We start from the raw sequence: 21,317 nt of genomic DNA, 5'->3' as shown, positions 1-21,317 counted from the left end.
CGACTGTCTGGGTCCCCAGCCGTCATGTCCGCCTCAGACCTCCCGCCTCTTGCGGACGGTGGGGGAAGACCCTGGGCTTATGGCCTTGTACTTAGAGGCGGCCCCTCCTCCCAGGGTTCCAGGCCCCGCCTAAACTTGGCCGGGCAGCGGCGCCTCGGGCTCTCACTTCTGGCAGGCCCCGCACTCGATGATCCCGTTGGCCTCCCGGATGGCCGGCTGGTACACGAACACGGGGTACTCCGTGTCGCAGGGCTGCAGCTGGTCCTGCTTCTTCTGTTTGTGTGCTGCGGGCAGACCGAGAAAGGGCGTCACACCGATGAAGGGGCCTTGGAGGGCCTGCCCTGGGGTGACCTCGCCCAGCACTCCCAGCGACGGTAGTGTTCACCCCAGGCCATTTGCAGATGGCCCCTCCTCAGGCAGTTCTCAGGGTGCATGTGGGAGGAGCGAGTGGGGGTGAATGGGGGGAAGGCACCTGGAGTCTCTGAAGAGAGTGGCTTCACACAGGGAGGGCCCCGGCCTCACTGTGAGCTGGGGGCAGTGCACCATCTCCAGGGCTCCTTCCAGCACTCAGATCCCGGGAGGGGGGTCTGAGGAGGGGAGCAGAGGCTGAAGGGGCACCAAGGAGTGGCTTGGGGGGACTTAGGCCACCACCCCTCCCTTCACTGTGGACAGACCCAATGCATCTCCTGGGTGATCCTGCCAGGCCCACACTCCACCCATCAAGCCTGAGTGCCCAGGGCGAGGGGCAGCTGGGCAGGTGGGCTCCAGGCCTGGGGCTGCTGAAGCCTAGAAGGCACAGCTGCCGGCACAGGGCTCCTTGGGGGATGTGTGATTTGCCCTAGCTCCCTGGGACAGAGACAGAGGACTCAGCCAAAGGCTCTGGGGGACCCAGGTTCATTTCCGCCAGGAGCCCCCACAAGGTGGACACATGGCAGAGCAAGGCCGAGCACAGGCAGGGACTGTGCCCAGTGCTCCTGTTCCTCCCAAGGCTCTCTGTGTGACCTTTCTGTTCTCAGGGCCTGGCTGTGGCAGGGAGAGGGCTGGCAGTGTGGACCCCGAGGGATAGGCCTATAGGCCCGGGGCAGGTGTGAGCTACCTTCCCAGGCTCACGCGGAGTCCTACAGGACAGCATGGGTCTCCTCTCCAGCCAGAGCTCAAAACCCAGAGAGGTCACTGGCCGGCATGCAGAAAACCCTCACTGAGAGGAGCAAGCCCACGGCAGCCACGGTTGTGGGTTTTGTCCCCAGGGCTGGGTACAAAAGCCTGCCTGACAATGGCAGGGTGGAATGGTGTCCCCAGGGTCACACAGTAGAAGGGGCCACAGCTCCTACACCTGGCCTGGGACTCCAAGTCCAGTGCTTTTCACTGAGGACACTGACACCTGGGCAGGACAGGCCAGGCCTGCCAGGCCAGGAGGAGGAGCTCCAGGGGACAGCCGCCCCGGAGAAGAGAAATTCTGAGCAGGCAGATTGAGGGGGATCATCCTCAGCTTTTGTAAGATGCAGCTGCTGACAGAGAGAGACAGAGGGGGCAGTGTCCCCCCCAGGGTGGAGCCCTGTGTTCCTGTGCAGGGGGGCAGGGACCTACTTCTAAGTGATACAGCATTCCTGGTTCCTTCACTGACACCTAGGGACTGCGAACGCCCGGAGCAGCCCCGCCGATCTGGGTGTGAGTCCCGAAGGACTCTGGAGACACAGCCGGAAATGCTCTGAGCCCAGGGACAGAGGACGCCCCAGGCGAAGGCCAGCAGAAGAGAACGAAGAGCAAGCCAGAGAGGGACCACAGTGGAGATGAAGATATGGGACAAGCTGGGGACTGCCCAAGCAGTGGGAGGTTCTGGAACCCCACGGCAAAGGTTCTATGAACCCAGAGGGGCTGAGCAGAGCCCGCTGAGGCAAGATGGCCTCCTGTGGTCATGGAGCACCCAGGTGCCTGAGGAAATGAATGCTTTGAAACACCAGGCTCATTGACACCCTGTGCATGTGGCCGAGCCACCAGTCTTTTTGTTGGGGCTTCTCATGGTCACTGCCTCTGGGGACTGTGTCCTCAGACACAGGGTCCCGGAGGGGAATCATTCTGAGAGCTTCCTGGGGCCCTTGAAACCAGGAGTCCCACTGAGGGCTGATGACACCTGGGCTGGGGGTGCCGCTCTTTGCTTCTCCAAGGGGTGGGCTGGCGGCTGCTCACTCATACTGGCTCATGGCTGCCCGGCCCTACCACCCTTCCTCTTGGAATCTTACATGTTCTCACCCAAGGGGAGGCTGGAGTTTCTAATTTTTCCTGGGGTCTGACTGTCCTCATGTGGGATGAGATCTGGGCTAGACTCCTCAGTCCCCCAACCCCGAGGAAAGGTGCTTTAAACCGGGAGGGCTCAGCCCTGCTTGGGGTCATTCCTGGGACGGGTCATGGAGGTCAGGTTCTTTGTGGCTCCTGCTGCATCCCCAACCCTCCGCCAGCAGGGGTCGCTTCCGAGGGGCTACTTACAGTGATGGAAGACACTTTTGGCTAGCCGGGACGTGAGCCCAGCACAGGGTGGACACGGCACAGGAGAAGCATGATGGCACATGAGGGCAGGATGTCATGGGGTGGTGATGATGGCACATGGAGTGGTGGTGTCCCAAGATGATGTCACACACAGAGCCAGGAGTGAGGGAGGTGAGAGAAGGCCACGCAAGATGAGATGTGAACAACAATGCCTCAGGGTCGCCTATTCCCACCATCACCCACCCCACGGGGAGAGACCAAAATGCCACTGCTCTTCAGCACATGGCCCTGCAGCTCCGTGCACTCACCCTCGGCCCCTCTGTCGTACCAGGAGCCCCAGACGCTCCACTCCAACAGGAACCTGTCAGACACAGGACTGAATCTCGGAGACCTCAGAGTCCTCTTGGGTCCCCAAGGGGCTGGAGTATCCCTGACGGCCCCCAGCCCATTCCTTCTTCTCCAAGACACCCTCTTCCCTGCTTGAGGGCTCTGGGGTGAGCAGTGAGGTCCCTCCCAGGGGCAGTATGCAGGGAGAAGGTGATGTCTAGGGACCGTGCCCTCCTTCCCCGGGGTCTGGGAGCAAGTGGATTGTCATGGAGACCTTGCAGCCCCTGCTCAAGGACACCCTCCCACGCCACCCTTGCATGCAGCCCTCCCCAGTCCCATGTCCACCCCACTCACAGCACCAGCTCCTGCAGCAGCCACCTGGTCGCTGTCAAGAAGGCAGAAATTGGCTGGGAAGGAGAGAGTGCACAGCGCTCACACCTGGGTCCAAGGGTGAGGGTGTCCCCCACCCCAGCACCACCCTCAGAGAGACCAGAGGGCTGCCTCGCCACTGGGAGGGGGTGCAGCAGAGCACAGGCCCACAGCCCAGCACCCCCCATCCCCCTGCCTCCCATCTGCCCTGCAGAGCTGAGCTAGCAAGGAAATGCCTACTGCAGGTCAGACATCTCGGGTGGGGTTGGACATGCCCCTCAGGAGACGAGTCAAGCCCTCATTCTGGTGCTGCACTGCTGAGGATCCCTGGTGGTCTAGCGGCAGCATCAGAGGCTGAGGCTGGGGCAGGCTGCTTTCTCTGTCTCCACCAGAGGCCCTGTTAAGTCACAGCTGCCAGAGCAGTCCCTTTGAAGCCCCAGATCGAGACCCACAGGCCTGTCTGGGAGCGGGACAGAGCAGTGGTTCTGAACAGAAGGTGGAGATGGTCAAGGTGGGGCCCTGGAGCTAGACGCCCAAGGTGAATGAGAACAAGGACCAGTAACCTCATTCCAGGACAGGGCAGAGGACTGGCTGGCTGGCGGAGGGAAGGGCTGGGTGACACTCACGCTGACCAGGGGCTGCGCTGCACTGTGGTGGTGACTTGAGGGTTTGCACATGGCCTGGTAGTCATACATGGTCACTCTGAAAATCAGACGCAGGCTGTGATGAGTTCAAAGCCACCCCACACCCTGCCCCTGCCTCAGGAGGCTTTACTAGCAGAGCGTCCATTCACTGCAATTCCTGAGGGCGCCTGAGCTAGGACAGCAGATCAGAAGACAGCTCATGCTGAAAATTACATTTCTGTGCTTGGAGTGGTTTAAAGACAATGAAGAGCAAATGGCTTGCCCTTTGAGCTGGATGGTTTTCCCTCAAGGGTCTGAGCTGCGGGGTCCCTCCCAGGGATGCCCACATGACCTAATGCCCTCCCCACATCACATGGACGCCCTGGCTCCATAAAGGTTGCTTTTGGAGCTCTTTGGGGCACGCACTGTGCATTTTGGACCTCAGGATCCCAAGATCCGCCTGGACCACTTGGGGTCAGCTGTCGGCTTACTGTGTCTAGTTGGACTGGGGAGGAGTGTGCCCCACTTACTGGCTGAACACCCCCATGCTGAGCAGCTGGGTCATGACAGCACCATCCACCTCCCCCAGAAATCTTCCCATCTGTAAGGGAGGGAGAGCAGAGAGAGAGAGAGAGCGAAAGAGGCGGAGCAGGATGAAGCCTTCTGAGTCCAGCACTACTATCAGCTCGGGTCGAGGCTTTTGGTGCCAGCTGGGCTTTCCCTCTAGATGCCTCTCAGCATAATCCAGCTGAGCCTTCCACCCACGCCCTCTCCAATCCTGGCTCCTTACCCTCCAGCCTGGTGCTTTCTAAACTGGAGGCAGTTATCTGCTAGCTGGCTATGAGACCAACCTAGAGGTTACAATATGATTTTTAAAAAATGGTATAGAATTCCTCGGAACAATTCTGTGTGAATCACTTGCAGCAAGGTTAAAGAATGTTTTGTGAAACTGGATTTGTTGTATATGCTGTGTGTGTGTGTGTGTGTGTGTGTGTGTGTGTGTGTGTGTGTGTGTTGGGTCAGCTATAAAACACATTTCTGCAGGTCAAGGTCAAAAGCAGCAGTGCCTGTCTCATGCACACCAGTATCCTCATCCTTCCAGTGTGAGAGGGCTGCTGTCGTTTTGATGTCCCTCCGTCACCTCTCACAATCAGTGTGCCCTGTGGATCGGTCGTTTGTCCCCTCCATGACAACAACCTAACTGGATCACTCGCCCTCTCTTCATTGCCCACCTGCCCTCCTAACTGACCTCTCCCCTCGTCCCTGTGGCACTGCCAGAGTCATATTCCTCAAATGCATCATGGATGGGTCACTCTTGTCTTCATTAAAAAAAAATAAGACAGGACCCTCCCTCCTGTCCCCGGCCCCCCTTTCATTGCCCATCAGCCAGTGTTTTGTGGCTCCTGTGTCCTGTGCCAGGCAGTGGCTCCCTAGCAGGGTGAGAAAGGCCTCAGGTCCTCTGTTCTGCCACCTCTCAGGCCTCTGGACTTGCCCTAGCCTCTTGACTCTGCTGTTTCTCAGCCTGGCAGGGTGGCAGAGCTTGGGCTTGGTGTTGGATTTTGACTTGAATGTAGGCTGTCTTAAAGATTGGGGATAGCGTGTGCCCTTAAAGATGTGTCTCCCAGTAACTACTTGAAAAATGGCAGCCATTGTTATGAGGAGAGGTCTGGGCTCTGGCTTGGCTGATCTCCCTGCCCTGATTACCTTTCTCTGTCCTCATGCCAAGGAACTTTTTTCCTCTACATCCCTGGGAAGTCTTTCGATTCTAACTTTTCCTCATGTGCAGACAATGAGGCCCTCCTCTGCACACTGACAGCCTGTGGCCTGCACGCCATGCAGTCCTTGTCTCACTCTGCCTGATAAGATACTTGGTTGAAAACTATATGAGGACAGGACCATGTCTTACTCATCTCTAAATTCCCCAAAGTGTCTTGGTACCTGGACGTACTCAGTTAGTGTGGAATTTTGGCAGGGAAGGGAGGTGGGTGCCGAGCTGATGGTCATGTCAGGTTCTTCATGGAGAGCTTTCTAGCTGCCTGGGCCCAAAATGAATGACATGTATGAAAACTACCAATAAAAAGAAATGCAAGGCTGGCACAGGAGCTCAGGCACGTGGACCTGGCCAACCTCAAGGAAAGCCAGGCATTGTCTGGGTGTCCATCTGGGGCCTGCCCTGGCAGCCAAGTAGATGCCATCAAGCCTTCTGAAGGGAACAGAGATTTATTCCAGACAAGGGCTAGTTAGAACGCATGACTCCTGACACCCAATGAACAATCAGAGAAGTTGTCTTCCAAATAAGAGGTGATGGTCCCATTTCAGGACAATAACCCCAGGACCATGCCCATGGTTCATAATGCTGTGACTTATAATCAGCCAATATGGTGCCACAGGTCTCCAAATGCACCCACACCAGGAATCTGGGATGAAGTCAGGAAGTATCACTTTCCAAATTGGAATTAAGTAACAAAATATAGTCCTTACATCCTACAGTATTTCCTGTATAAGTGGAAAAGCTGACTTATAAAATTAAAACATAAGGATGCAACCCACTAAAAACGCATGGCAAACTGTAATCTAAAAATGGACAGGTCAATTACAAAAGTAAACAGGAGGGAAACAGATGCAGACAAAGGTACTCAGACTTGTCTGTCTACACTCTGCTAGTTCCTCACCTGGAATGCCCTGACCACCAAAAAGTATTTCATTACACCTTTTATTCACAAGGCACTCACCAGGTGAGTCTGATGCAAAAATGAATGAAATGGACACGAATCAAGAGCTTCGGACTAGTTTGCATGGATAGACAGGAGCACATGAACCCTCAGACAAAACCAGCTGATAACCAGCACCTCTGACAGTGGTGGAAAGGAGTGGGAGCCCAAAGTCCTGGCAGGCTGCATCGAAGAAGGCAGTGGACACAGCAGGGGGACAGCAGGGAGAGTCAAGGGCATTCCAGGGACAGAACAGCACATGGGAATGTGAAAGGCATTGAAGTCCTGCCTGTTCTTCAAGGCGCAGCCCTAAAGCTCTCTCTGGTGCCTCCAGCTACAGTGATCCCTCTCAGCTGGGGCTAGCTTTTTGGTATTTTAGTTACTCTGTGTGTGTGAGTTTGTTTCCTCCATCACCTGACACAAAATTCTAGAGGACAGAAATTCATCTCTGCCCCACAGCACCACACCATGTCCCGTTCACAGTTATTATTCCATGCATATATGCTGAAGGAATGTGTGAGGGAATGAATGACCCGGGTCTTCTGCTCCCTGAGAAAGTGCAGCAGCGTGGAGACAGGGCTTCTGACAAGGCTGGTTTTAATTCCTACAAGCCTGTCCCATTCTGCCTCCTAATTCCAGGCTTATTCACCAACTATCCTGTTGTTTAGACACTTGATTCTGAGAAGAGAGGTCCCTGAGAGCAAGGATGTGTATCCTGGACACTAGAAAAATGTATCCCCCTTCGTAAATAAATAACTTGATTGTTCTAGGATTTGTCACTCTGGCAGAAAATATCCATTCTCTCCGTCTTCTTTAGTTAGGCAATCTGACTTTAATTATGGCAGCCATGTGCTCAGGGAAAAGACTACATTTCCTAGTAGGCCCTGCGGCAAGGGGTGGCCAATGGAATGTGAGCAGAGCCGCGGGGAGGGACTTCCGGCAAGCGGCCCCAAGACCCGCCTGCTGCCCTCCTTGCCCTTGTGCTCTGGACAGGAGCCTCTCCAGCTGTGCTGAGACCGTGCGGATGGGGCCAGGCCGGGCCCAGGCTGCCTCCATCCATTCTTTTATGAGAGAATACACTTTTAGTTGTTTAAGCCACTGTAGTGGAGACTCTTCTGGCAGCAGAACACAATTCCTGGCTGATAGTTTCTTTTGAACTTTGTCACGGCAAGTCCCCGGCTCAAAGCGAGTCCCTGAAGCTGCAAAGCCAAGGTCCAAATGTGGACGTGGGATGCCTTGTGGATTTAGGAGCCCCAGACCGCCTGTGGAGTGGCAGCGAAAGTACAGCATGATGCAGGGGCCTGACTGCCCAGGTCCCCTTTTCACTGGGACAATTCACAAATAAGCAGTGGCCCATGGGCCGCCTGAACTCTGGGGCTGGGTCGGAAGAGTCAAGAACCCCCTGCCCAGCCTTCGAGTCTGCAGGGAGGCTGCGGGGAGGCAGGTCCTGTGAGCACCACCCAGGAGCCTGCAGGGGAAGCAGATTGGGAGCAAGCGATGAGAGGTTGGGCAGTCCCTCCCTGGCCTGGAGTAATTTGCAAGGCTGTGGGAGGCTGTGCCCAGAGAAAAGGGGTGATCTTGAGTCTTGTGACAGATGGAGTAAATGTCCCATGGCCTCCTTACCTAGGGGCAGCCCTGGTTTCTTCTCTGAAGTTGGGAGCTCATCCTCCTAAGGGATGTGGACACTCAAGTCCCCGTGCCTGGCTCGTGTGGGGATCAGTTTCCTTTCCTCTGCTCCTGGCTTGTGCAGACTGGCCTGCTCCTCTGTCGCCCAGGCTGCAGTCTCTTAAGGGGTGCCTGGGAGGGATGTGGAGGCAGGGTGGGGATGGAGCAGCACTGCACTCCTGCGAAAGCTGCCTGAAGAGCCTCCCTCTGACCACCACAGGATTAATTTTATTCCGGGAGGGCCCGGTGGAGCAGGGCCATTTGGGATGCCAGGAAGGCAGAGGGAGCACCACTACCAGGGCGTGGGATGCCCCGGAAGATGGCAGAGGCAGGCTGCCCAGAGTGGAGAGGACGGGAACATGTGCTAGGCTGGGAGAGTGACTTTGAAGATGAAGAGCCTGGGCTGGGCAAGTTGCAGGGGGCAGGGAGTGAGAGGGATTCAGAGAAACAGGAGCCGAGACCTGACACCCTCTGAGGACAGAAAGGGGCACCCTGCTCTGAGTGCCTGCCTGGTCCCGGCTCACTGGGCTGGGATGTGGAGGGAGCAGGGTGCTGTGCTCTGAGAGATCCAGGCCCCTCAGGGGAGGGTGCTGGGGTGGTGCCTCCGATTTTCTAGGCTGCAGTTGTGCCCCTTGGAGGTTCATTTTGAGGCTTCCATGGGTGGGTGCTGCCCAGAAGCAAATGACAGGAATCGGAGTCCCCAGATTCAGGGTGACAGATCCACTATAAATATTACAAAGCTCCATAGACTGCTGTCACTGTCTGTCCCCAGCTGTCTGCTTCTCTTTCTAGGCCCCACATTGAGGGTTGCAATCTTGGCATCCCTAGCTCTTTATTATAAGAATGAGCCCTGGCTGGGTGTGGTGGCTCACACCCGTAATCCAAGCACTTTGGAGGCCAAGGGAGGCGGATCACCTGAGGTCGGGAGTTCAAGACCAGCCCGACCAACATGGTGAAACCCCGTCTTTTTTAAAAAATATAAATAAATAAATTAAATTAAAATAAAAAAAAGAAAAAAAGAAAAAAAAAGAATGAACCCTGCCCTGGAAGAGAGGCCAGATGTCTAATCAGCAGGCCTGGAGCACCACCAGCGCCAGGAGAGCCAAGCGGCCGCTCCCTCAGGCTGGCTGCAGATGGGGGCCCTTGCGGTTTCCCCACTCACTGACTGCAGGGAGGAGAGCCTTGGGTGTGGGAGGGTGTGAAAGGACTTTGTCTGGGAAGAATCTTTGAATCTGCAGCTCAACAGGCTCCTCTCTCCAGGCCCTTGGGGGAACCCTGGCAGGGACAAAGAGTCGCTGGAAGCTTTTGGCACATTTGCCCAGTCAGGAAAGTGACAGCAGCTGGCTAAAGTGTATCCAGACCCTCCGCAGCCAGGAGGCCTGGGCAGGGTTCGGAACCCACCATGCACCCAGTCACCTGGAAGGCTCCCTCAAGCAGACTGCCAGCCCCAGAGTGTCTGAGTCCCTAGGTCTGGAATGGGACCCTCGCAAATCTGCATCCCTAACCAGCTCATAGATGCTGGGGCTTCCGTCCTTCAGCCACACTGGAGACCTACAGATAAGCAGGGAGGTGTGGCAAGGAGTGAATGAGTCAGGGAGGCCAGCCCTGTGGCCTTCCATGGCACTTGTGTGTTTGGGAGAGAGGGGCAGGTTTGGGTCGGCCGGTGGGAGTTGGTGGTGGGCAGACTCTGAAGAGGTTCGCAACGATCCCGGCCTCCTGGGAGTCCTGCCCCTGTGTAAGCCCCTCCTCTTGAGTGTAGATTTGACACAGTAACTTGTTTCTAGCATGCAGAATATGGTAAAAGTGGTGGGGTGTCACTTCTGAAATCCGGTTTCAAAAGACTGTGACTTCCACCTTGCCTTGGTCAGTCTGATGATGGAAGCTGCCTGCTGTGGGGGAGGAGGCTTCAGCCTCACAGCCCTGGAGGAACTGAATGCTGTCAACGACCACGTGAGTGTGGCCGGATGCAGATCCTTCTCCATCAGGCCTGGAAGTGACAGCAGCCCTGGGGACCTGGATGCTATTGCCTTGTACAAGACCCTGAGCCAGCCGTACCCAGATCCCTACCCACAGAAACAGCCAGATTTTAAGTCTTGTGGTTGTAAGCCACTACTTTTGTGATAATTTGTTATGCAGCAATAGATAACTGCTATAGAGTTGTTAAATGAATGAGTTTTTAAAAAACAGTAAAACAGATGGACGGACAGAGGGTCGGAGAGCTGAACAAGTGGCATTAGCCCCAGACCCTCCGCCACCCGGTCTTCCACTTGCCTTCTAGTCCAGCGCCTGCTACTTCCAGGCCTAGAACTTTCAGGCCAGTTCGGTTTTCCACACAGTTATCGAGTGTCTGCTATGCGCCAGGTACCACGCCAGGTGGGGTCTCCAGCCTGGTGCCTTCCCATAACCGAACACAGCTCAGGCTGCAGGGTCAGAGCTGTCCCGAGTGAGGAAAGAGGAAGTGAGCCCTGTCACAGTGCCATGACCCCCAGGGCCTTGACACTAGCCCAGAGCTTAACCCAGGGTTGGAATTCCTGGGCCTTGCCTTTCAGGTCCTAGGGGCATTGGTCCTAATTCTATGAGACTCAGCTGAGCGCAGCAAGTGAATGAACCCCACCTTGAGTGGTGACAGAGTGACCTGCATGGGGCTCAGGGCCAAGAATGTCACACAGGGAGCCGGGACTTGCAGCCTCCACACCCACCAGAGAAGGCCAATCTAGCTGGGGTCAAGAACCGTGTCCTGCAAATGCTCAGGTCCCATCAAGACCAGTGTTCTCCCCACTCAGTTTCCCTTCCAAGAGGTCTTTTCTAGAATCTTCTTCCCCCTCTTCTTTGCTACTCTTCACTTGGCTTTCTGGGTTTGAAGTCTGGCTTTTCTGTGGCTGTGAGTTTTGGGGTTAATGCCCTAACCTTGTAGGACCTCATTTTCCCCTCCTGTGTGAAGTGAGACTAATAAGGTCCCAGCAGATGATGTGGGGGGCCCTCCTCACTCCTGTGGCCTTGCTGTTCGGGGAGCAAGGGTGAGCCAAGTGTGGTGGGAGCAGGGGTCCTGGTAGGAGCCTCTAGAAGTTCAGTTCATTGCTGCTCAGCTTCTTTACACAGAGGATTTGGGATGGCACATAAAACCACGTACAGGGTAAAAACGTAATAGGAAATGGGGGTGAATGAGTTAAGTAAACAAATATGTTATCTAATATAAATCTCTGAGTAATTGATTGCTACCACATCTTATCCAAAGTTGTTCTCAATGATTTTACAATCCGAAGACGTGAGCAAATGTGGTCTGGACAGAATAGGACCAAAGCAGCCCAGTGGGTTATGAGAGGCCCCTCCAGGGTTCCTATCTTGAGATGCCACGTGCTTGCCAGCTTCTCTCAAGGCTGGGGTGGTTCCCCTCCAGGGCCAGCTCCCTGCACGGTTGTCCGGCTGCCTCTGGAGCAAGGGGTGGCAACTACAGCCGGCGGGCCAAGCCTGGCTCATTCTTGATTCATGTGGGAACTTGATCTAAGACGAGTTTTTCCATTTTCAGGTGGTTGGGGAAAAAATGTCAAAAGACTGGTAACATCTCATGACACGTGAAATTTATATGAAATTCACATGTCAGTATTCAAAGGTTTTACTGGAGCAGTGCCATGTGCGTTTGCTCACAGATCACCCATGGCGGCTTTCTTGCTGCCATAGCAGGGCTGAGTCTCGTGAAGCTCAAAACCAAAATGTGCATCTGCCCCTTTAGGAAATGCTCACCTACCCCTGCTCTAGAGCTCGCCCTCAGGCCTGGCCATCCTCTCCCTCCATTCTGCCACCTCCCATCCCAGCGTCCAGGATCCAAGCTCTCTCTGTGATGCCCAAGCCCATGCTCTGGCCCTTGAAAGCCAACACCTCGGGAGGCCTGGGGACGTGATCAGTCTCAGTTACCCAGGGTGGGAGGGGCACCAGGTAATCCCAGAGCCTCACACCAACCATGGTTCAACTCCTGTCGTCACTGGTTTCTCCCAGAACAACTGAAAACTACACAGGCCTGGTGCTCTGTCTGGAGAGGAGTGAAATGGCCAAAAGAGGGCATGAAAGGGAGGAGGGGGAGGCACCCAGCTGGCCACGATGAACAATGAGCTGAGTCCTGCAGAGCCTCGCCCCGACTCCCACCAAGAGGAAGTTGAGTGGAACCATCTTCGGGTTCTCTATTCCTGTGGCTGAAAACTGCTGCACGTTAAGTGGGTCGTTTAAACACTACCCCAAGGAGTTAGATTTCCTGATCCACTGGTGCCCCTTTGTCCTCACTTGCCCTCTTTCCCAAGTCTCCTTCCGACACCGGGCTCCGGTTCCCTGTTCTGACAACTGCTTTGGATCTTAAGCCGCACCCGCTCAGGCCAGACCACAGCCCTGCGATGCGTGGAGGCGGCCTTGGCCACGACCTCTGCATCAGCCTCCTCATCCCAGGCACTTAGAGCCCTCGGCTGGGGTTGGCTTAGACACTGTGTAGTCCAGCCCCCAGCGAGGCACAGCTAATGAAAGTCGCTTGCCCGCATCACATTTCTGACTAGTGGCAAAGCTCACATAGAACCAAATACTATGCCCCTTCTCCCGAGGCTCAGGTGGGAGGCCGTTCTGATGCTTCTGCCATGCTTGAAGGAAATACATCTGGTGAATATATCTAGATTTGCTTGAGGTTTGAATGGGCTTCTTTCTCAGTTTGATTCCTGGCTAAAGAAATAATCCATTTTGAGGCCCCTTTTGGAGCCCAGCAAGTATAAAATTATGATTGTACTTTCTCTTTTTCCTTTCTGAGCGCATGCTGCATTCAGGGAGATACCCACACCCCGCAGGGGCGGTGGGAGGGGGGAAGATTAGAATGTGCAAACCAGGCATTCAGGTGTGAACGCTTCGCGTCCGTCCCCCATTTCTCCCTGGCACACCGAAGGCCAGGCGTGGTGGGCGAGAATAAACTTTTCCGTAAGGTCCAGACAGGACAAGAACATGAGTGGGGAAGCCGCGCCTTCTGGGCCCCACGATGGTAGAAAAGCAGGAGTGGGTGGGGAGTGACCTGATGAGTGGGTGTGCTTGGACCCCTGGGAGGAGGCCCGGCGTGAGGCTGGGCCAGTGTGGCCAGGCAGGGCTCCGAGATGGGATTTCTGAGTGGCTCCTGCCAGCCACAGGAGGAGTCCAGGCTAGTGTCAGATAAAACAAAGAAGTAATATTTTCTCTGACCTCTGAGTTGAAAAGTGCTCCAAATTCTGCCATCTTGCTATGTTGACTTTGGCTTCAAGAACACCTTTTCTTCAGCCCTTTCACTGCACTGGCCCTGAGTAGGGCTCCCTCTTGGGGCCGTGGCTGGCGTGGCTGCCCGATGTCTCCCTCCGCCCTCTCCCCCGATTCTACATCCCCAGTGACTCACCTCTTGGGACCTCTCGGAGATCAGAATGAACCCGTTGTTGTCGACCACGAAGCAGTCCAGATCCTGGGAGGAGACCCAGAAGGGAGGTTATGGCCAGGGCCCTCACCCAGTCCGGCTCCTCCGCCCGACCCTACGGCTCTGGAAGGCAGCGTGGGAACCTTCGCTGCAGGGAAGGAGGGCATTTGGGAGAGGGAAGCTGGCTCTCCAGGAGGACTGGATGGAGGGCCATGGCTTCCCTTCACCTTCCTCACATGGGCAGAACTTACACTGTCCTCGCAGCTCTGTGTGCACGGCATGTCCCCAGTGCTGCACTGGAAGGAAGAAGAGAGACTGAATGTGACACCTGCATCCGTGTAGTGGAGATGGCGCACGTGAGTGGGAACACTGTGTGTGGTACGTTTGCAGTGTGTGTGCACCGGGTGTGCATCTGCATGCAGAAGGCACGTGTGTGGGGTGTGGGATGTGTGTGTCATATGTGGACAGCACATGTATGAGGTGTGTGAATGTGTGTGTCCATGTGTGGGTGTGTATCTGTATGTGGAGGGCACACGAGTGTGGTGTGTGTAAATAGCGTGGTGTGTGTGGCATGCGTGTGGTATGTGGCCTGTGGGTGCTGAATGCTGCAGGCCCTAGCTGGTGGAGTGGCCCAGGTAGCCCCAGGCCTCATGGCTGGTGTGGGGAGGTGGCTTGTGGGCTCTGCGGGGCTTCTGCGCTGTCTGTCTGGTGAGGCGGTGGATCCCCCCAGGTGTCTGCCCTCTGTCCCTCCTGCTTCCCTCTTGGGCTCCCTGCACTTGCCCCAAGCCAGGCCACAGCAGCAAGTGAAGGGAACCGAGGGGACCATCGTTGTGGGAGATTGGGGCTGGAGAAGCTTGTGGGAGATAGTGGGGGCAGCTCAGAAGCCAGAGGGACCTGGGGGCTCTGGGGAAGCAGAGGGGAAGGAGCCAATAGAATGGGACGGGGCAGGCAGAGCTGGGAGTTCTCAGCCAGAAGCCGCTGTTTTCTCTGGCATCTCTTGCCAGCCATCAGGGCCTGGACCCTGGACCCTAGACCCTAGACCCTAGACGGTGGAGCAGGCAGCTGTCCCTCTGCAGTGGGAGGCGTGCCAGTGGCTTTGGGGTGGTGAGAGGGAGTGATGCTGGGTCTTGCCCCTCGCCACTGGGCCCGGAGGGGCCATGGACCAGGGCTGAGGCTTGGCCTGCAGGCTGGGGAGCTGAGGGGCTGAGAATGGGAGGGGCTAGGAAGACATCCCGAAGGCCTCAAGGCAGGCGGAGCATCCTGTGGGGTGCGAGGGGTTCCCACACCCGGAAAGCGTGGGGAGTCCCCAGCCCCGACCTGGCCCAACATCACACCTACCTGCCGCGTTGCCGCCCAGAATTTGCGCTGGAGGAATTCCAGCTTCATTTGGACGCCCACCGCTACAGGGCAGGAAGAGGGAGGGCAAGGCCAGGGAAGGGACGGGGAGAGAAAAAAATAGATTCAAGTTAAAGAGAGGAGGTGCTTCAGCAGGAACTGAAGAGACAGACAGCAGCGGATGGGAGGACTGAGTCAGAGGGCAGAGTGCAAATTGAGGTTTCTGGGGAGTGCGGGGGGAGGAAGAAGAGAGATGGCAGCCTCTCTTGTCCCCACATGAAGAACATGAAGAAGGTGCTCAGCAGCGACGAGACTCCCATTCCAGAGAACAATGAGGGCAGATTCATCCCCGGTCTCTGGGAACTCAAGGACCACTTAGTCTCCCCTTTCCCAGAGATGGGAATATAGAGGCCAGAGAGACCCACCCATTTGACCAAATCACGTGACCAAGAGTGGCGCCCTGAGACTGGAATTCAGGCCATTGCACTAGCAACTCATGGGCTCCCTGGATCTCAACCTGGTGTAACCACCTCTTTTATACCCACTGCCTGCTCGGGATCTTCCCCACTTCGTAAGGAGGCTCTTTTCCTGCTCAAAGTCAGGATCGGATTTGCCCAGGGCTGCAGGTGGGTTCCAGGAAACTGCAGGCACCACCACCTGGCAAACAGTTCTCTTTTGATGCTTCTGCTTACAAGGGCCACCCTGCCTTTCTGCTTCCCGGATAGGCTTGGAGAACCCAAGCCGGTGCTCACATACCAAGAGAAATCTGGGACAAAGGCTCCAGGAAAACTTGGGACCAATGAATAGAAAGAAAAGGCGGGTTATACTGAAAAGAAGAAGAATTTCAAAACTAGGCCAGCTTCCTAGTGTCTGCTATAATAATATCAAAACTGCGCTGGGTGCTTAGAACGCGTCCGGCCCCTCACATGCATCAGTGTATTGAATCCCACAGCAGGCCAGTCCTATTATTATTCTGACTTTCCAAGCTGAAGAAATGGAGGCTTTTCAGAGTCACATGGCTTACCCAAGTCACCAGCTTGTTAATAACAGAAGCAGAACTGCAACCTGGGCCTGTCTATCTCCGTACCTGCCTCCTCTCGGAACCTCCCTCCTCTCCGCATCTGCCTCCTCTCTGGACCTGCCTTCTCTCTGGACCTGGACTGAGTCCTGGTGGTTGGGAAGGAGTGGTGGGCACGGGCAAGCCACTCGCTACTCAGGCTTCGGTTTCCTCATCTGTGAAATGTGAACGGATGTAGGTTCTTAACCGTTGTCTCCGTCACAATTATTCTCATTTCTCGAGTACCCAGTTGGCAGGAGTTCCAGTATGGCACAGAGTAACAGAACTGTGTTTTTGTTTTTTCAGTCTGGAATGATCTTAGAGAAATTTGATGGGGAAAAGAGAAATAAGAGCAGGGAAGGGTCAAGGGCCAGAGGTCCAGCCCTGCATTTTCCAGGGTTGTGATCTTTGAATTTTTGTCTCCTCAGTTGCAAGATGAGTCACGGTTTGACTTCCCTAGGAGGGCAGAAGGACCCTAAGATTGTTGAGGCTCAAGTGAGATCATGTGAGAGGCTGTTACTCTAGACAAGAGCCTTGGTTTTTTAAACTCCAGCGTGCACCTGAATCGCCTGGAAGGCTTGTTAGAACCCACCCCCAGAGTTTCTCCTTCAGGGAGTCTGGGGTGAGGCCTGAGAATTTCTGAAGTGTTCCCAGGGGTTGCCTATGCTGCTAGTCCAGGCACCATATTCAGGAAACCCCTGTCCCAAAGCTTCACTGATTGCACCGTCTAAGATGATGAAGATGACCTACATCTGTGCTGTCCTAAACAGTAGCCAATAGCCACGCATGGCTACCAAGAACTTGGAGTGTGACTAGCAAGCCTGAGGACCTGAATTTAAAAAGAATTTAGTTTTATTTAACTTAAAATTAAATAGCCATGTATGATTGCTGGCCACCATATTGGACAGTGCTGTTCTAGAGCTAATCTGAGTTTGCAGATGAAGAAACTAAGGCCCTGAGAGGCCCCTCCCGGCCTGGGAGTCTCACGGCAACCCTGGGGTGGTACTCTGGCTGGCTGGCCTTCTTGAACAGGTCCTACAATATAGGAACATTTGGGTTCTTTGGGGGCGTCTCTGTTGCTTCGAGGTCCAGGTGACTGAAAGGAGTGGATTGGAAGGGGACAGGTGACCCATCTGTTGGCTCATGACAGAGATGAGAGCTCCCAACACAGTGCACAGCTGCAGGTGAGGCGTGCTCAGGGGCCCAGCGCAGGCCGCGCTCCTCCTCCTGCTCATCTGCCCCTCTTAGGCTACAGGGACCCCTCAGTCTCCTCTCCTTCTTTTTCCTTATAAGACCACCCTACATATTCATTTTAGATAGATTTCTTTCACCTGTAGGAAAAAGCTGACTCAAAGAGGATCATCAGAGGTGAAACATGCTAGTGCTCAGAATGACCGACTCTTCGGGATTTAAGAAGGCTTCCTTCTTCCTGTCCTTGGCCTCCAGGGTCAAAGAGGTCTCTCATTATTCCTAGAATGAGACTCTGCCTTTCCATTCGATGGCTCAGTGTCAAGTTGCAAAGCATCATGAGATTTTCGAGCTGGAATAAATTCCATGATTCTAACATGGGGCATCTGGAGAGGGTGGGGGTGTAGGTTTTGAGGCTCCTTGGGCAGAAATGGGGGGAGCAGGACACAGAGCAGATTCTCCCTCATTAGGTTCCATCCCAGGTTCCTCCAAGGCAGGCTGTGTCTTTTGCCCCTGGGTGTCCTTTGCAAAACTTAGGGCATTCCCACTACCTATTGGCATGTCATCTCCACTTGGACACTTTGAACTTGACATGTTCTCCCCCAAACCTGACCCTCCTCGAGACTTCTCCATTTCAGGACACATATTCTAGTGGATTGCTATCATTTTTCCTCCTCCCATCCAAGGTCTGCACACCTTAGTTCCAAACCTTCATAAATTTGTCTGTTTCCCTCCATTGATCTGTTTTGTTTGTTTTGTTTTTTGAGATGCAGTCTTGCTCTGTCACCCAGGCTGGAGTGCAGTGGCACAGTCTCAGCTCATTGCAACCTCTGCCTCCTGGGTTCAAGTGATTCTCCTGCCTCAGCCTCCCAGGTAGCTGGGATTATAGGTGTATGCCACCATGCGTGGCTAATTTTTGTATTTTTAGTAGAGATGGGGTTTTACCATATTGGCCAGACCGGTCTCGAACTCCTGACCTCAAGTGATCCACCTGCCTCAACTTCCCAAAGTGCTGGGATTGCAGGCGTGAGCTGCTGTGCCCAGCCCCCACTGATCTTAAAATCTAAACTTGTAAGATGGCCACATGAACTGGCTTTGCTGATTTCTCTGATTTCAACCAGAAACACGTCACCTCTCAAACGTGTTAAGCTCATTCCCCAGAGGATTTGCGCCAGCTGTTCTCCTCCTAGAATGCTCTTCCCCTAGCACTTTTCATGGCTGGTTCCTTCCCATCATCAGGTCTCAGCCCAGCATCATCTAGAGTGGCTGTCCCTGGCCTCCCGAGACAAAGCAGGTTCCCCCTCCCTCACCTTTCACTCTCTGTCTCATTGCTTTTTAAATTTTCTAAGTGACATGATTTATTCATTGATATGCTGTCTCATTGATTGTCTGTCTGGGGCTAATAGCAGGCAGGGGATTGAGTTCTGACCCCCAGCACCTAGAACTGTACCTATCACAGTGTGACTCTGCAAATTTTTCTTAAGTGAGCAAATTCGATTTGAGCCAGCCACTTGACAGGGAAGCAGAATTCTACCAGATCTCACTGTCCCTTCCCTCCAAGCTTCCGGGGCCTTGCTGACCTCCTTCCTCTCCATTTTGCGTGCCCTCTCACCGTCCCTGAACTTGAGATCCTGAGCTTGAGGTTTAGCTGTGCTCTCTGTCCCTTGAAGACCTAGGAGGCCATCCACTAAGAAATGGGGACTTAAGTGAGACACGAAGAAAAATTTCCTCATGGCGGGAACTGTAAGATACTCAAGACAAGATGCGGTACTGGGAGGAAAGGCAGTGAGGCATGGAGATCTATTTACCAGCGAGCAAATGGTGTTCTGCCAGGCCCAACCACCTGCACCCCTTGGCCTTCGTCGTATTGAGTCCTTCTGCCAACTCCTGTCCCACAACCCAAGTCATGCTTTTCTACTCTAGACACCCAGGGAACCAAGTCTTCTCCCCCAGGCCCTGCTCTGCTTGTGCGGGTGAGTGACTACTCGTGGGGAGGGCTGCCCTGCCTCCCATCATCTCCTGCTAGCCCACTGTGTGCAGGAGACAGCACCTTATGAAAGTATGTTTGCAGGCAAACTCACACCTTCCAGTGAAGAAAAATTCAGGCAAAGGGCCCGAGGAAATGCAAAGCTTTCCCGGGAGTTATCAGGAGACCGTCCCTCATGCCTGTGCATGGCGGGCCCTGGTTTAGACCCCAACCTTGGTCCCCAGGGGACTTGCCATGGCCTGAAAGAGAAGGACAAATCTCAGACCCTTCCTCCTGCCCCAGCTGGCCTGGACCCCTTCCTTCCCTCCCGTCCTCCCTCTCCGGGCTTTCTCCTGCCTTCCCTCTCTGGGCTGCCTCTCCACATTGATATTGTGCCTTCCTCCAAAGCAGCTTTCCTGTAAGATCTCAGCTCAGCTCCACTGGCAGACAACGTAACAAAGAGCCTCAATAAGGCCAGGCCGGCAGGCAGCTTATCAAGATGTACGTCTTTGCTGTGCACGCAGACTGCCACCTCGGTGCTGCTGTGTCATCACAGATGGCAAAACCAAACAGCTGCGCATGCACACACACTTACATGCACACACATGGACACACACATTCATGCACACATGGACACAAAAGCATGCACACACACATGTGCGTGCACACACTTGCACATACATGCATATGCACATGCACACACATATACACACACATGCACACACACAGCATGCACATGAACACACGAGTTTGCACACTGTTGAGTGCTGTGGTCCCAGGAGTCAGAAGCTCCAGCTTTGCCCTCCTAACCCTTGTATCTGCTTCTCTTTCCTCCTCCTCTGTCTTGAGAACCCAACCAGGAGACTGTGAGTTGCACTGGATGGGGACTGTGGGGCATGAGGGGGATCATCTTTTGTAACACGAGCTGCGGACCCAGCAGGTGCACAGTGAATACTTAGGTCACAGAAGGCCAGTGCCAGAAAGGAGACCAGAGGTCTCAACTTGTCTCATTCTACAGGGCAGGAATCCAAGCCAGCAAGGCCTGCGGCTGCTGAGTGAACTCACTAGCTAGCTAGTCACTGAGCAACAGAGTCTGGAGTCTGGGTCCCCTGACGCCCAGGCTCGAGCTCTTTCATGTCCTCCATTCCTTGCTCAACTGACATGAAGATGCTGGGGCCTGAAAGACACGGAGCAGGTGAGGCTGGTCCCTCTGCTCCAACCGCTCAGTGGAGGAAAGAAGACGAAGCAGGCCACAGCCCCTGCGCACATGAGGGTGGCCCAGAGACAATGCCAGAGGTCAGAGGAGGAGCAGGGCCAGTCCCGGGGCATTCCAGGGAAATGTCATATTGCAGGTGACATGCTGGTTTAGTTTTTAAGGAAGGGGGAGGCCACCTATGGTCAGGAGAGCATTTCAGGCCCAGGGAAGGACACACTTTCATGGAGATGGAGAAGCAGGAAGCATGTTTGTGGGGAGGGGGGAGCCTCTTCTGCTTGACGGTGGGATGTGTGAGAGGCACCAACAGGGAGAGGTGAGAGGCAGGGAATTCCCCAGAGGTAAAAGACACTGCCTCCTCCTCCTGGGACAGCAGCTCAAGCCCTGTGCTGCCTGGGACCCAGCAGAGCAGACAGAAGGGAGCATGCAGGAGCATCCTTCTAGGGGCGCCCTGACTCCAGGGGGGTTCCTCTACCCTCATCCCAGTCCTGGTTGTGAATCCCCCCAAGAAAGCAGGCAAGATGGTTAAGAGGGACCTGGGCCACGGTGATATATTTCCAGCACGCTGCTTCACCTGTCCACAGGCAGTGGACACGAAGGAAGGGGTATGTAGGGTTGGTGCACCAGGCTGGTGGGGCCCTGGCTCCCCTGTGGCTTGATCCCTGACTTACTTGGCCTTCAGATTAGCTACTTCCCATCTCTTGGGATATGAGTTTTTCTGACTTGCTTTGTCCTGATTGGTTAGGAAAGAGGCCTCCGAGTTCTTGAATGACAGTCTCTTCCCTTCAAATGTGCCTGACCCATCATAGATAAAAGCAAGGAGCCCGGAGAAGCCAAGCTCGTCCCCAGCACTGAGAACAGTCTGCAAGTTGCTGCTGCAGGCTGCCCAGTGCCCAAGCTCCCAGCCTGCCAGCCCTGGCATTCTGCTCCCCTAAGTACTCCTGGCTTGGGGTGGTCAGACCCTGAGGCTTAATG

The 21,317-nt window shown here is 54.8% G+C and overlaps 1 protein-coding gene across 5 annotated transcripts in view; it reads right to left on the bottom strand.

The window, feature by feature from the left end:
- Window positions 1-21,317, bottom strand: part of CACNA2D4 (calcium voltage-gated channel auxiliary subunit alpha2delta 4) — a 130,084-nt gene that overhangs the window by 5,471 nt on the left and 103,296 nt on the right. For 2 of the 5 annotated variants that reach the window (XM_021667814.2, XM_021667816.2), the window contains exons 27-35: window positions 14,922-14,983; window positions 13,835-13,879; window positions 13,569-13,631; window positions 4,334-4,404; window positions 3,807-3,882; window positions 3,166-3,218; window positions 2,793-2,845; window positions 2,485-2,505; window positions 167-284 (exon numbers count right to left, since the gene is read on the bottom strand). In XM_021667814.2, coding sequence (XP_021523489.2) covers window positions 167-284; window positions 2,485-2,505; window positions 2,793-2,845; window positions 3,166-3,218; window positions 3,807-3,882; window positions 4,334-4,404; window positions 13,569-13,631; window positions 13,835-13,879; window positions 14,922-14,983 — 562 coding nt within the window. Of the gene's footprint in view, window positions 1-166; window positions 285-510; window positions 588-2,484; window positions 2,506-2,792; window positions 2,846-3,165; window positions 3,219-3,806; window positions 3,883-4,333; window positions 4,405-13,568; window positions 13,632-13,834; window positions 13,880-14,921; window positions 14,984-21,317 lie in introns of those variants that run through there. The other 3 variants (XM_021667817.2, XM_021667813.2, XM_021667815.2) reach the window with 3 other exon arrangements.

This window comes from Aotus nancymaae, unplaced genomic scaffold (assembly GCF_030222135.1).
Source record: "Aotus nancymaae isolate 86718 unplaced genomic scaffold, 86718_ANA_hifiasm-v0.15.2.pri h1tg000016l, whole genome shotgun sequence".
Taxonomy (NCBI): Eukaryota; Metazoa; Chordata; class Mammalia; order Primates; family Aotidae; genus Aotus; species Aotus nancymaae.
This window is presented reverse-complemented; position numbering and strand designations above follow the sequence as displayed.